Source organism: Primulina eburnea, chromosome 7 (assembly GCF_022965805.1).
Source record: "Primulina eburnea isolate SZY01 chromosome 7, ASM2296580v1, whole genome shotgun sequence".
Taxonomy (NCBI): Eukaryota; Viridiplantae; Streptophyta; class Magnoliopsida; order Lamiales; family Gesneriaceae; genus Primulina; species Primulina eburnea.
In genome coordinates, this window is record NC_133107.1 from 33404581 (window position 1) to 33416803 (window position 12223).

General features: G+C 32.8%; 2 protein-coding genes across 9 annotated transcripts; both read left to right on the forward strand.

Annotated features, from left to right (window-relative positions):
* Positions 1–2190: 2190 nt before the first annotated feature.
* On the forward strand, positions 2191–10929 carry LOC140837464 (uncharacterized). 8 transcript variants are annotated; one of them, XM_073203630.1, is made up of 10 exons: positions 2191–2583; positions 3065–3321; positions 3489–3560; positions 3780–3905; positions 4699–5609; positions 5715–5898; positions 5985–9052; positions 9309–9396; positions 10384–10608; positions 10713–10929. In XM_073203630.1, exons 2-7 carry the CDS (start codon positions 3087–3089, stop codon positions 8447–8449), a joined length of 3993 nt encoding a protein of 1330 aa, XP_073059731.1. In that variant the 5' UTR covers positions 2191–2583; positions 3065–3086; the 3' UTR covers positions 8450–9052; positions 9309–9396; positions 10384–10608; positions 10713–10929. The 8 variants fall into 8 exon arrangements, with proteins under 8 accessions (XP_073059731.1, XP_073059732.1, XP_073059728.1 ...); XM_073203631.1 differs by lacking the exons at positions 10384–10608; positions 10713–10929 and adding an exon at positions 9520–9628 and having other exon boundaries at positions 5985–9056; XM_073203627.1 differs by lacking the exons at positions 10384–10608; positions 10713–10929 and adding an exon at positions 9520–9628.
* LOC140835881 (uncharacterized) lies at positions 8450–9046 on the forward strand. The gene has a single exon (XM_073201293.1). It carries the CDS (start codon positions 8450–8452, stop codon positions 9044–9046), a length of 597 nt encoding a protein of 198 aa, XP_073057394.1.
* Positions 10930–12223: the final 1294 nt, after the last annotated feature.

Sequence of the window (12223 nt, forward strand, 5' to 3'; positions counted from 1 at the left end):
CGACCCGAAAATCAGACTACGTATAAGTCATGCATAATTATTACTATTTAAATTAAAAAATGATTTATATATATATATATATAAATGAAGGGTCTAATTCATTTTGATATTTGACAAGTCATAACTATTTATTTTATATGCAAAAGTTTAGTTTTATCTTTTCAGTTAAATACGCGAGGACGGACCGGAGTTTGGAGATTTGAGATAAGATTAATAATAAGAAAATATTCCTAAATTTAATTTAAGGCAAAGAATAATTTAATTTAAAGAAATAAAATGTTTTAGAATTTATTTAACTAATTAGAGCTAAGTTGGTAAATAAATTCTTTTAGATTCAATATTTAATTAAAGCTTAATTTAAAATATGTAAATAAGTGGGGATAAATTAATCTAAGTATAATATATTCAAGAAATTAAACATAACATTTAAATACTTAAATTTTAAGTTAAGCTTACCATGCAATGTTCTATTCTAAATTAATTTGTCATTCATTAAAAATATATATAATGAGGGTATTAAACCTTAAGAATTTAAAATGCAAGACTTAAAACACTATTATACCATGCAAGAAGTAGTAATAATATTTGGTTAAGACAATTCAAAAAAATTGTAGTAAACCTCATTCAAATTTACCACTAAATGATTTTATAGTGCATTCACTTCCTATTTTTAATCTCCATAATGATGGGTAATACATACACCATAACTAACCTTAATCCTTCCTCATAAAGATCCAAACAAACTAGCGTGTATCACAGCAAGAAAAAGAGGAGTAACATCGGCCGGCAAGGGGGAAGGGAAATCAATTCAAACCCATTCAAATTCTCACTTGTAGCTCCCCCCTTAATGCACTTCAAGACCCCTTTAACACCTCCTTTATCATACACCTTCATCCCTAACATCAACTACACCCTTACCTTCGAAATTTCAGAAAAGAACATCAGCTAAAAATCGTGCAGCAGTAGCTGAATTAGAAAGAAGGAAGCCAACTCCGATCCCGTCGCGTCGTATTGTCGTTTTGATTTGTTTTCTTCAAAACAAATTTCCAGGCATGTAGATATTGTTCTTTGCTCTTCAATCAAGTCCTATAGATATTTTTAAACCATTATATAACCATGATTCAAGCTGAAACACGAAATTGACAGCAAGTTGCCAAGCAAAATCTGCACAGATTTTTCCTAAACTCTTTTGTTTTCAACTTCACGAGTTTGCTAAGTTTTGTTGATTTCAAGATGTTTCTCGGTTCCAGGCTTCCATGGCTGCTTCTAGGAATGTTTTAGAGTGTGTTAGGGTGTTATTGGTCCATTGGTTTACATCCATACACGCACAAAAAAAGATATGACAACAACATTTTTATGAGTACAGAATTTTGGGTTCACAGTTTCTGTCATTGGATTGTTCAATGGGGTGTTCGAATCTTGGCTGTCCTAGGGGATGTAGCCATGGTTAGAACCCTCCATTAACATGTCTAAGACGTAACCAAGGTGTCCTTTCCAAGCTTGGTTCACTGATCCATCAAAATTTCACCAAAACAACACAAGTGCATTTCGGTTTCCCTCAAATTTTGTATGATTGTATTTCGGTTTTTTGTGGTGTTTTTTGGATTATGGTTCGCACCTAGCCCGTAGCCATGGTTCATACAACACTCCATCATGTCTAGATCTAGCCATGGTCGATAAAATTGCCCTTGGAACGAGACAAGACAGTAAAATATTTCATTACAAGACACACAATCCCAAGGTGTGCTCTCGGCTGGTATGCTGTTCTTGTTCTAGTGGCTTGCTTGGGTTGTGGTTGGCTTATAGCCCTTAGCCATGGTCCAGGCCATGCCTTAGGATGTTAATAAGAGTCTTTGTGTGGTGGTTCAAGCCCTTGGTCATTAAATTTCAGAATTTCCCCTCAAATACACAAGCTGCTCCTGCTGTAATTTGAGAGCAACTTGTTGTTCGGTTCATGAGGTTGGTTTGAGTTCTTGGCTGGCTTTTAGCCCATGGCCTTGGACTGGACAGTACCTCAATGAGTTAGGAAAGTCATGTTTTTGGCCGTTCGTGATTTGGTTGAGTTTAGAGGTCGTACGAGAATTTACGGTGAAAGGTGTCAAAATGACTCTCGAAAGAGTGTTTTATGTTTTTGGATTCCTTTCACCTATTTTCGTGTTTTTCAGTTATTATGCTTATTTTTCAGTATGAGACTAATTAACCTCCCACCTCAAATTTTATACATGTTTCCACCATAGTTTATCCAATTAAAACATGTTATCATCTTCTGACACCAACTATCTTCATCTATATCCTTCATTTACGTTTAATAATTGCATAAATTTTCATTAATTTCTTTATATTGTATTGATTCTATGATTTTTAAAATTTTGTATTCATGTTTACCAATTGATTTTGTTTTTACAATTTCAATTTTTTTTAAAAAATCATTATATCTCTACTATTTTATTAAAGTTCATAATGCTACAAAAATGTATTCCCTACTCCAAAAATTCTCTCAGATATAAGCGCAAATACATAATGCGGACAAAACAATGAGCAAGGGACACGTTCTACTCTCATATTTCGGCAACAAATCATAAGGTTTGATTTATCGAAAATTCTATTAAAATTGTTTCCTACTCTCCACAATTCACACGGTTTTTCGTTTCCACCTATTCTTAGATGAAAATTATCAGTTGAAACTATAAATATGTAATTGTTCTATTTTGTATTCATAAACTACCGTAAACTAATCGCAGGAGATAAAAAAAAATATGCGCCAGCCCTAAAAGGTAGTGGTTATCTACTCACTTTTTAATTTCCGACATCGTTATTAATTTTGTTTTGGTTAATGGGTTAGATTTAAGGCTTCATTGCAATTCGTTCATTTCGGTATAATATATATTTAATTTATTTATGTTGTTCAAGTTTTCTCGTTATATAATAATAGTTTTTTATGTATATCGATGTAATGCTGGTATATTCATGTTATTCACGAATCTGTTAATTCAATTCTTGAATTATTGGAACTTAACCATGTCGAGACCAATATTTAATAGTTTTCTTCTAAATATATACACAGATTTAATTACTATTTAGCTTCAATGTCTTCCCCTCCTACACGGGCTACTACTTATACCAATCGCAGTGACAATGAAAGGCGTCAATTAAACACAACGCGACGACGAGCACAAAGACAATCAATGACACAAGCTGCACGACAAACAAATCTAGACCAACGTCGGACAAACTACCAAAGACGTAGAAATAGAAGTGCACACGCTACAAATTCTGATGAATCCAACGTTGAAATGACAGATTTTAATACACATTTGAATGGTATGTTACATAAAATATGTATTGCTTCTTATTTATCAGTCATTGTTTTAATTTTTGTTACTTTTAATTTCATATACATCAATCACCTATTACTATTTATATTAATATTTCAGAAATTTATTTATTTATTTTACTACAAACATATAACCCTCTTATACATTTTTCAGTTCCCCTCAACAACAATTTGGCTACGACTACCGCATCACATGCAACAACAGAAACTTCTTCAAATCAAGATGGTATATTTCATTTACAATGTTTGAAGTCAAACGATTTTAACCATTTCTTTTAGATATTATATTATACGCTATGCAATAAAATATTTGATACTACATCCACATGTAATATCTAAAATATGTAATATTTTATTATTTTAACATCATCATTTAAATATTTTTCATATCTAATAATTTAAACAACAAAATAATTAATTGTTTAACACTCATTTTTAATGTCAGGAATCACCGCAGCTACGGTTGGACAAGTGTGTCGTATACAGACATTATCTTATCAAACAATGACATCAAATTTTGAGCAAGGGAGTACTAGCACATGTCAACGTCTAACTGATTTAAATCAGCAAGGTAATCTACTAAATTCAAATACTCTTTTTGACGTGACATGTACCATTTTTCCTCATTATTTTGAATTATGTCATCTATGTATAATACAAGTCACCTTAAATAAACATATAACTGCATGATATATCAATATCGAAAATAACATTATTGTTACGACTCAAAAACAACATTTAAGTCGACATCGATATCATAATCTAGCAAAAAAATTCAATGATATTCAACAAAATGGTCGATGGCATTTGTACAAAGAAACAATCTGTCTATATTGTCAACCATAAATTTTGCATAATGAAACACCTAAACTGTGCTGCAAAAATGGTTGCTCAAAATTAGATGTTATTTCATCTCCAATTTTATGATGAAGACAATGAACAAGATAGTTATTTCATGCAACATATAACGGCGTATAATCGCTTAAAATCAAATAATTGAATCAACTTATGTTGGATCAATATGTATTACTCTGCCACAATAATTGTTTCACTACATTTTCTATTTGTCACATACATGTATATGTATTTTCTGTTACAAACATCCTTTTTATTGCTTTTACCATCAATTTCCTCTCTAAACTTCTCAATATATTATTTAATGACTTTGACAAAACTCCATCACTCAGTTCATTGATTTTTATTTTTTTAATATAAACTTCAAAATTTTGTGCAAACATATTTAATGAAATGAAAGTTTCACAAATTTATAGAAAATTAAACTAGGAAGCTTAATCATTCAATCTTCCAAAAACTATTTCTTTTTTAAATTGTTAGTTTGAATATTAATTTGAACAATATTGCAGGAATTAACTTCAGTGAACGCAATGTCATTGCTAACATACAACGATATCCACGTCCACGTCGATATCGTAACTTAGCAAGAAATTTCGGTGAAAGTGGGATAAATTATCGATGTCAATTGTCTGACCCCAGAATTTGTATGTATTGCCAAGCTCTATTGTTTCATGGTGAAACTTCACAATTCTGCTGTAGAAATGGAAATACAAATTTGGATCATATCCCTTCTCCTATTGAATTGCAAGAGTTGTATGCTGCGGATAATGAGGAAGGAAGGCATTTTCGGCAGTTCATAAGGGCATACAATCACGTTTTCTCTTTTACATCTATGGGAGTCAACTTAGATGAGTCCTTAACAACCGGTACACATGGAATTTACACATTTCGTGCCCATGGATCAATATATCACTCGATCGGAAATCTTCTACCAAATGAGAATTGTAGGCCTAGGTACATGCAGATGTGGATTGTAGACACAGATCATGATATAGACAATAGACTTCATGAAAATCCAGAACTAAGGCGAGAATTACTGCTTAAGATACAAAATATTCTTGATCAACACAATCCATTTGTGCACGTGTTTCGGCAAATTGGCAAATGTGAAGACATACCAAACTGTAGGCTCATCATCAGGCAACAAAGACCTAATGAACATCAATATAATTTGCCAACATCCTCTCAAGTAGCAGCTGTAATTGTTGACAACGAATTTCAAGAAAATTTGAGCGGTCGAGATATTACTATACAAGGTATCGGTGGAAATCTTATCAGCATTCAAGATGTAGTTGGCTATTATGATCCTCTGCAATATCCACTCCTTCTGCCATATGGTACATATGGTTGGGACATAAATAGCCGAAATATCAATGGTACCCGGTTAACATGCTTAAATTATTATGCGTATATGCTACAGGTTAGTGAAAAAATATTGTACTTTATGCTTATTTTTTAATTAAAAACAATTTAAAACTTACATATACACCTGAACTCATGTAATGTAAATTATTTGCTTATTCAGATACGAGAAAATTCACCATCTTTGCTACTTAGAAGAGGCCGTCTACTTCAACAATACGTAGTTGACAATTACGTAAAGATTGAAACACAAAGACTGCGATGGATACGTTCAAATCAACGTGATATACGTTCTGAACTTTACCAAGGATTGCAAGATTGTTTACATGGAGGTGAAAATAATGCAGGTATGATAACTTAATTATTATAATATTATTTTTCACAACATATATTACAACTCACAAGTTATACATATCTACCAAATGCATTACAGGAAATGTTGGTACCAGAATCGTTTTGCCATCATCTTTCGGTGGAAGCCCACATGATATGTACCAACGGTATCAAGATGCCATGACTTTGGTACAAACATATGGAAAACCAGATATAATGCTTACAATGACATGCAATCCGAATTGGGATGAGATAAAATATCAACTACTTCATGGGCAATCATCTCAAGACCGTACAGATTTGATTACAAGGATATTTAAATCAAAATTTGAAGAGTTTAAAAAAGACATTGTGGATAGGGGGGTTTTGGGTAAGGTCCTCTCTTATTCGTACGTCATTGAGTATCAAAAAAGAGGGCTTCCCCATGTTCATATGTTGGTCATATTTGATAATAATGACAAGTTGTGTACTCCCGATCACTTTGACTCAATTATGCGTGCTGAAATACCTTCACAAACAGAAGAACCCAATCTACACAAAGCAGTTGTCCACCATATGATACATGGGCCATGTGGATCAATCAATCCAAATTGTCCATGCATGGTAAATGGTAAATGTAAGAAGAACTTTCCAAAGCCATTTGTGGAATACACATCTAGAGGAAATGACTCATATCCTTTGTATCGAAGACGTGAAGGTGGCCAAGTATCAACTGCCAACAATGACAATGTCTTCATTGATAATGGTTGGGTTGTCCCATACAATCCATGGCTTTTATTAAAATATGATTGTCATATTAATGTTGAAGTATGTGGAGGGATTAAATGTGTCAAGTACATATACAAATACATCCATAAAGGTCCTGATCGGGTCGCACTAGAGTTACGAAATGGGCAAAATTGTGATGAAATCCAACAGTACGTGGATGGAAGGTGGATTTGTGCGCCTGAAGCATTGTGGCGAATTTTCTCATTTGAGTTCAGTAGGATGTATCCTTCAGTCATTAGATTACAACTACATACACCTAACCAACACTTGGTTTATTTTGACCCCCAACAACATGTAAGTGATCTACTAGCAGATGATGACAACTCGAAGACTATGCTTACGGAATTTTTCAAAATAAATTGTGATCCTGACTTGATTGGAAAGTATTTATATCGAGAATTTCCACAATATTACACATGGATAAAATCTGGAAAAAAATGGATTCGTCGAAGAAGCTACAATAAAGTGGTTGGGAGAGTATATGTTGTGTCACCATCTGAAGGTGAGAGGTTTTATCTCCGTATCCTTTTAAACCATGTCAGGGGCCCAACATCTTTTGAAGATTTGATGAATGTGAATGGGGTAACATATTCAACATTTAAGGAGTCTGCTCAAATTAGAGGACTTCTTCAACAAGATGATTATGTAAAACAATGTCTGGAAGAAGCACGTTCTGTTAAAATGTCATCTTCATTTACAAGGTTATTTGTATCCATACTGGTGTTCTGTCAACCAATAACAGTTCGAGAACTCTGGGATGAGTTCCATCCTTGCATGTGTGAAGATTATGGTCGAGAAATTTCATCAAATAACTTAATCATCAATAAGTTATTGCTTGAGATACGAAGGTTGCTGCATCAGTACAAAAAAAAACTTGATGATTTTGATTTGCCATCGATAAGTGCTGATTTTTTACAAGACACAACACTTCCAAGAATAATTGAGGATGAGCTTTCTTATCAAATTTCTGATGATGATTTGAGATCTATTGAACGTTTGAATGCTCAGCAGAGGATTGCGTTTGACACCATCGTAGAAAGTATTACGCATAACCAATCAAACCTTTTCTTCATTGATGGTCCAGGAGGTACTGGTAAGACTTTTTTATATCGCTCAATTTTGGCACATTTGAGAAAAACAGGTAAAATTTTAATTGCGGTAGCAACATCTGGAATAGCTGCAACATTGTTGCAAGGTGGAAGAACTGCACATTCACGTTTTTTAATTCCACTTAGACCAACAGCATCAACATTGTGCCAAATAAAGAAACAGTCAGAACTTGCAGATCTAATCAGGCGTGCATCAGCTATAGTATGGGACGAGGCTCCAATGGCAAATCGCTATGCTTTTGAATCCGTCAGTAAGAGTTTCCAAGATATAATGGAAATTCAAATAGTGTTTGGAGGGAAGACAATGGTTTTTGGTGGCGATTTTCGACAAGTGTTACCGGTTGTTAAACGAGGGTCCAAGGCAGAACAAATTGCTGCAAGTATTTCAAGGTCAACATTCTGGCATTGCGTAAAGATAATACACCTTCAGCAAAATATGAGATCTGCTCAAGATATTGACTTCTCGCAATTTCTCTTGCGCATAGGTGATGGATTGCAACATACTGTGAATCGTGATTTCATAAAATTACCAGATTCAATTATCATACCATGGGAAGGAGAACAATCAATTCAGATGTTGATTGATTCTGTTTTTCCTAATATGATAAATCATGTTAACGATGAAAAATATATGGTTGATAGAGCCATCATCACACCAAAAAATGTTGACGTCGACAATATTAATTAAATGCTCATTGTCAAGTTTCCTGGAGAGGAAAAAGAGTATACCTCTTGGGATAGTGTAGCAGACGACAATCACAACCTATTTCAAGAAGAATTTTTGAATTCCCTTTGTCCAAGTGGTTTGCCACCACATAAAATCATATTGAAAGTAGGAAGTCCTATCATGCTCTTGAGAAATGTTGCGCCCGAACTTGGTCTATGCAATGGAACAAGATTAATATGCCGCAATCTTTGTAGAAATTTTATAGATGCTGAGATCATAACAGGTCCTCACAAGGGTATCAGATTCTTTATACATAGAATGCCATTGAAAAGTGAAGATAATTCTGGATTACCATTTGAGTTGACACGTCGACAGTTTCCCATAAGGCTTAGTTTTGCTCTGACAATAAATAAAGCACAAGGTCAAACGATCCCAAATATTGGCATATTTTTGTGTAACCATGTGTTCAGCCATGGTCAGCTATATGTGGCACTTTCAAGAGGAGTCTCACAAAATTCTACAAAAATTCTGGTAAAAGATGGGAACTTAGAGCGTCAAACTGGAGTATTCACAAGAAACGTGGTTTTCAAAGACGTATTGCTACCTAATAGAGAATAATTAATTGTGAGTACGTCAACTCTCTTTATTTTAATCATATCTCTGCCCATGATTACGTATTTCTCATCATCTATCTTATCACGCAACCCGAATTACAATTTTTGCCATTGCTACAATACTTTCTATATTTATTGAATCAAATTTAAACAGTACTTGGGTAGTGCCTAATGGATAAACATATTATTTATGATTATTTTATTGTTGGCTTAAGTTGAATTTCTTTGCTGATTATGAATTACCTTTGTGTTTTTTTCCTCAAAAGAAGAAGGATACTGGTTGCAAACAAAGTATTTGTACAAATGACATACTCGGTTCAATGGATCAGATCTACTCGCCCCCATCTTCATCTGGTTTGTTTTTAACAGTGAATTAGTTTATGACCTTCCATTTATTATGTTGCATTATATTAATGGTCATATGTTGCATTATATTAATGGTTATATCATATTCGTCTGTTCGTTTTTATCTTGCAGGTGAGATAATATATTTATTACGAGCTCCAAGATCTTATGATCTAAACTCTCATATATGATCAACAATTTCAATAAATCATTATAGTAGGGCTTCTTAGATATAGTTTTATTACAAACAAAATTTACATTTTGATTGGTAAATATTAAGCTCAAATGCTTCAAGATCTAGCAGAGCCATGATGTCAACATCTGAACTTTTATATGCTAGAACTGTTTCTCATGAAACCTTGCTAACCAAATGCAGTAATTAAATAGATGGACGTGAGAAAAACGTAACTAGAACTGTTTCTCATGAAACCTTGCTAACCAAATGTAATTGATATGAAGTTAAACAATTCATTTAAAATCCGATCTTAAAATGCTAGACAATGTTCTCTCATTTACATTCCCTACTATTTTATTAAATCAAAGAAAATGGGATGTTTGAACCCAATCAAATAATTGAATTTTTTAATATAAAAAAATATACTTTCTGTGTTGAATTATGTTACCTTTGTTGGTTTTTGAACCCATTCCAATAATTGAATTATTTGAATATTAAAAAAAAAATAAATTTCTGGTTTGAATTTTGCTAATTTTATTGAGGGTGGGTTTTATTGCAAGGTTTTTTCTGCGGTAGAAAACTCGCCACTTTGCAGAAGGGAAATGACCGTTTTAGTTTTAACAGTAAATTTTGTGTTTTAGAGTGAATGAATCTTCCATGGTTAGAGTTATTGATTTGGAGAGTTGTTTCTGATGAAAGAAGTGGATATAATATGTTTGCTTTATTTATTATGTGTGGTTCTTAACACAAACAATGATTTATGAAACTAGTATAGTTATTTCAGATTGTTGTGAGCATGTTTGAACAATGAAGTTGTTCAGGTAGGTGTGTACAGGATGTCTAATGAACGTATTGGGTGCTCCTTGGCTGATGCTGCATCCAGTCCTAAATATATGGATTATCTTGCCACCGCTGCAGCTTCCGTTCCTTCTCCCTCTTTGCATGTCGTCTATATTAATACATCCCTCGAGACCAAAGCTTACACACATGAAGTTGTTCCAACAATTACCTGTACCTCTTCTAATGTCGTGCAAACCATTCTGCAGGTTGGCTGTGCCATTTCTTTTTGAATAATCATTTGGTTGTTTACTTTATGTCCATACTTCAGATTCTTTTTACTTATTGTGAGCTGCATCTGGTAATTTTCAAGGCTTTTGCAGAAGTGCCTAATTTAAGCGTATGGTATGGTCCTGACACTTACATGGGAGCAAATATCATGGAGTTGTTTCGGCAGATGGCTGTGATGTGCAGTTTATATCAATGATTGTTGATTCCCAGTCTATTAATTGAATTTCATATTTTATTTCATATTTTTGAGAGTATGAAAGAATTAATCGAAATTTATATCAAATTAATTTGTTCGTTTTTATCTTGCAGGTGATAATTTATTTATTACGAGTTTCAAGGTCCTATGATCTAATCTTTCACATATTCTTAACAGAGTCACTAAATCATTATATTATGTCTTCTTAGACATTGTTTTATTATAATGTTTACAGACACATTTAGATTTTGGTTTATAGGTTTTAAATTCAAATGTTTCAAGATCTAGCAGAGTTGTGATAACAAAAATCCAAACTTTCATCTGGCACAATTGCATACATACTAATATGGTGTATTTGAATATTTTATGCATATTCTAATATTTTTTGGACCATTTTTTGACTATTTGTTTACTTCTTTTACATTGAATGTAACATTATTGCATTTCAATAATATATTTATGATACAAAATATTTTTGTGTCATGATGTTGTGATATCATGAATATTTAATATATCACGCTCATATATTCATGACACACGCAACGCGTGTGCCTCGGTTGCTAGTATATATGAAGGGTCTAATTCATTTTGATATTTGACAAGTCATAACTATTTATTTTAAATGCAAAAGTTTAGTTTTATCTTTTCAGTTAAATACGCGAGGACGGACCGGAGTTTGGAGATTTGAGATAAGATTAATAATAAGAAAATATTCCTAAATTTAATTTAAGGCAAAGAATAATTTAATTTAAAGAAATAAAATGTTTTAGAATTTATTTAACTAATTAGAGCTAAGTTGGTAAATAAATTCTTTTAGATTCAATATTTAATTAAAGCTTAATTTAAAATATGTAAATAAGTGGGGATAAATTAATCTAAGTATAATATATTCAAGAAATTAAACATAACATTTAAATACTTAAATTTTAAGTTAAGCTTACCATGCAATGTTCTATTCTAAATTAATTTGTCATTCATTAAAAATATATATAATGAGGGTATTAAACCTTAAGAATTTAAAATGCAAGACTTAAAACACTATTATACCATGCAAGAAGTAGTAAAAATATTTGGTTAAGACAATTCAAAAAAATTGTAGTAAACCTCATTCAAATTTACCACTAAATGATTTTATAGTGCATTCACTTCCTACTTTTAATCTCCATAATGATGGGTAATACATACACCATAACTAACCTTAATCCTTCCTCATCAAGATCCAAACAAACTAGCGTGTATCACAGCAATAAAAAGAGGAGTAACATCGGCCGGCAAGGGGGAAGGGAAACCAATTCAAACCCATTCAAATTCTCACTTGTAGCTCCCCCCTTAATGCACTTCAAGACCCCTTTAACACCTCTTTTATCATACACCTTCATCCCTAACATCAACTACAC

Bases quoted from the DNA above. Each gene is read 5' to 3' on its own strand.
- LOC140837464 (XM_073203630.1), top strand. From the start codon at position 3,087: ATGTCTTCCCCTCCTACACGGGCTACTACTTATACCAATCGCAGTGAC. The intron at 3,322-3,488 runs GTATGTTACATA...TACATTTTTCAG, and splicing joins TTTTAATACACATTTGAATG to TTCCCCTCAACAACAATTTG. The intron at 3,906-4,698 runs GTAATCTACTAA...ACAATATTGCAG, and splicing joins AACTGATTTAAATCAGCAAG to GAATTAACTTCAGTGAACGC.
- LOC140835881 (XM_073201293.1), top strand. From the start codon at position 8,450: ATGCTCATTGTCAAGTTTCCTGGAGAGGAAAAAGAGTATACCTCTTGG.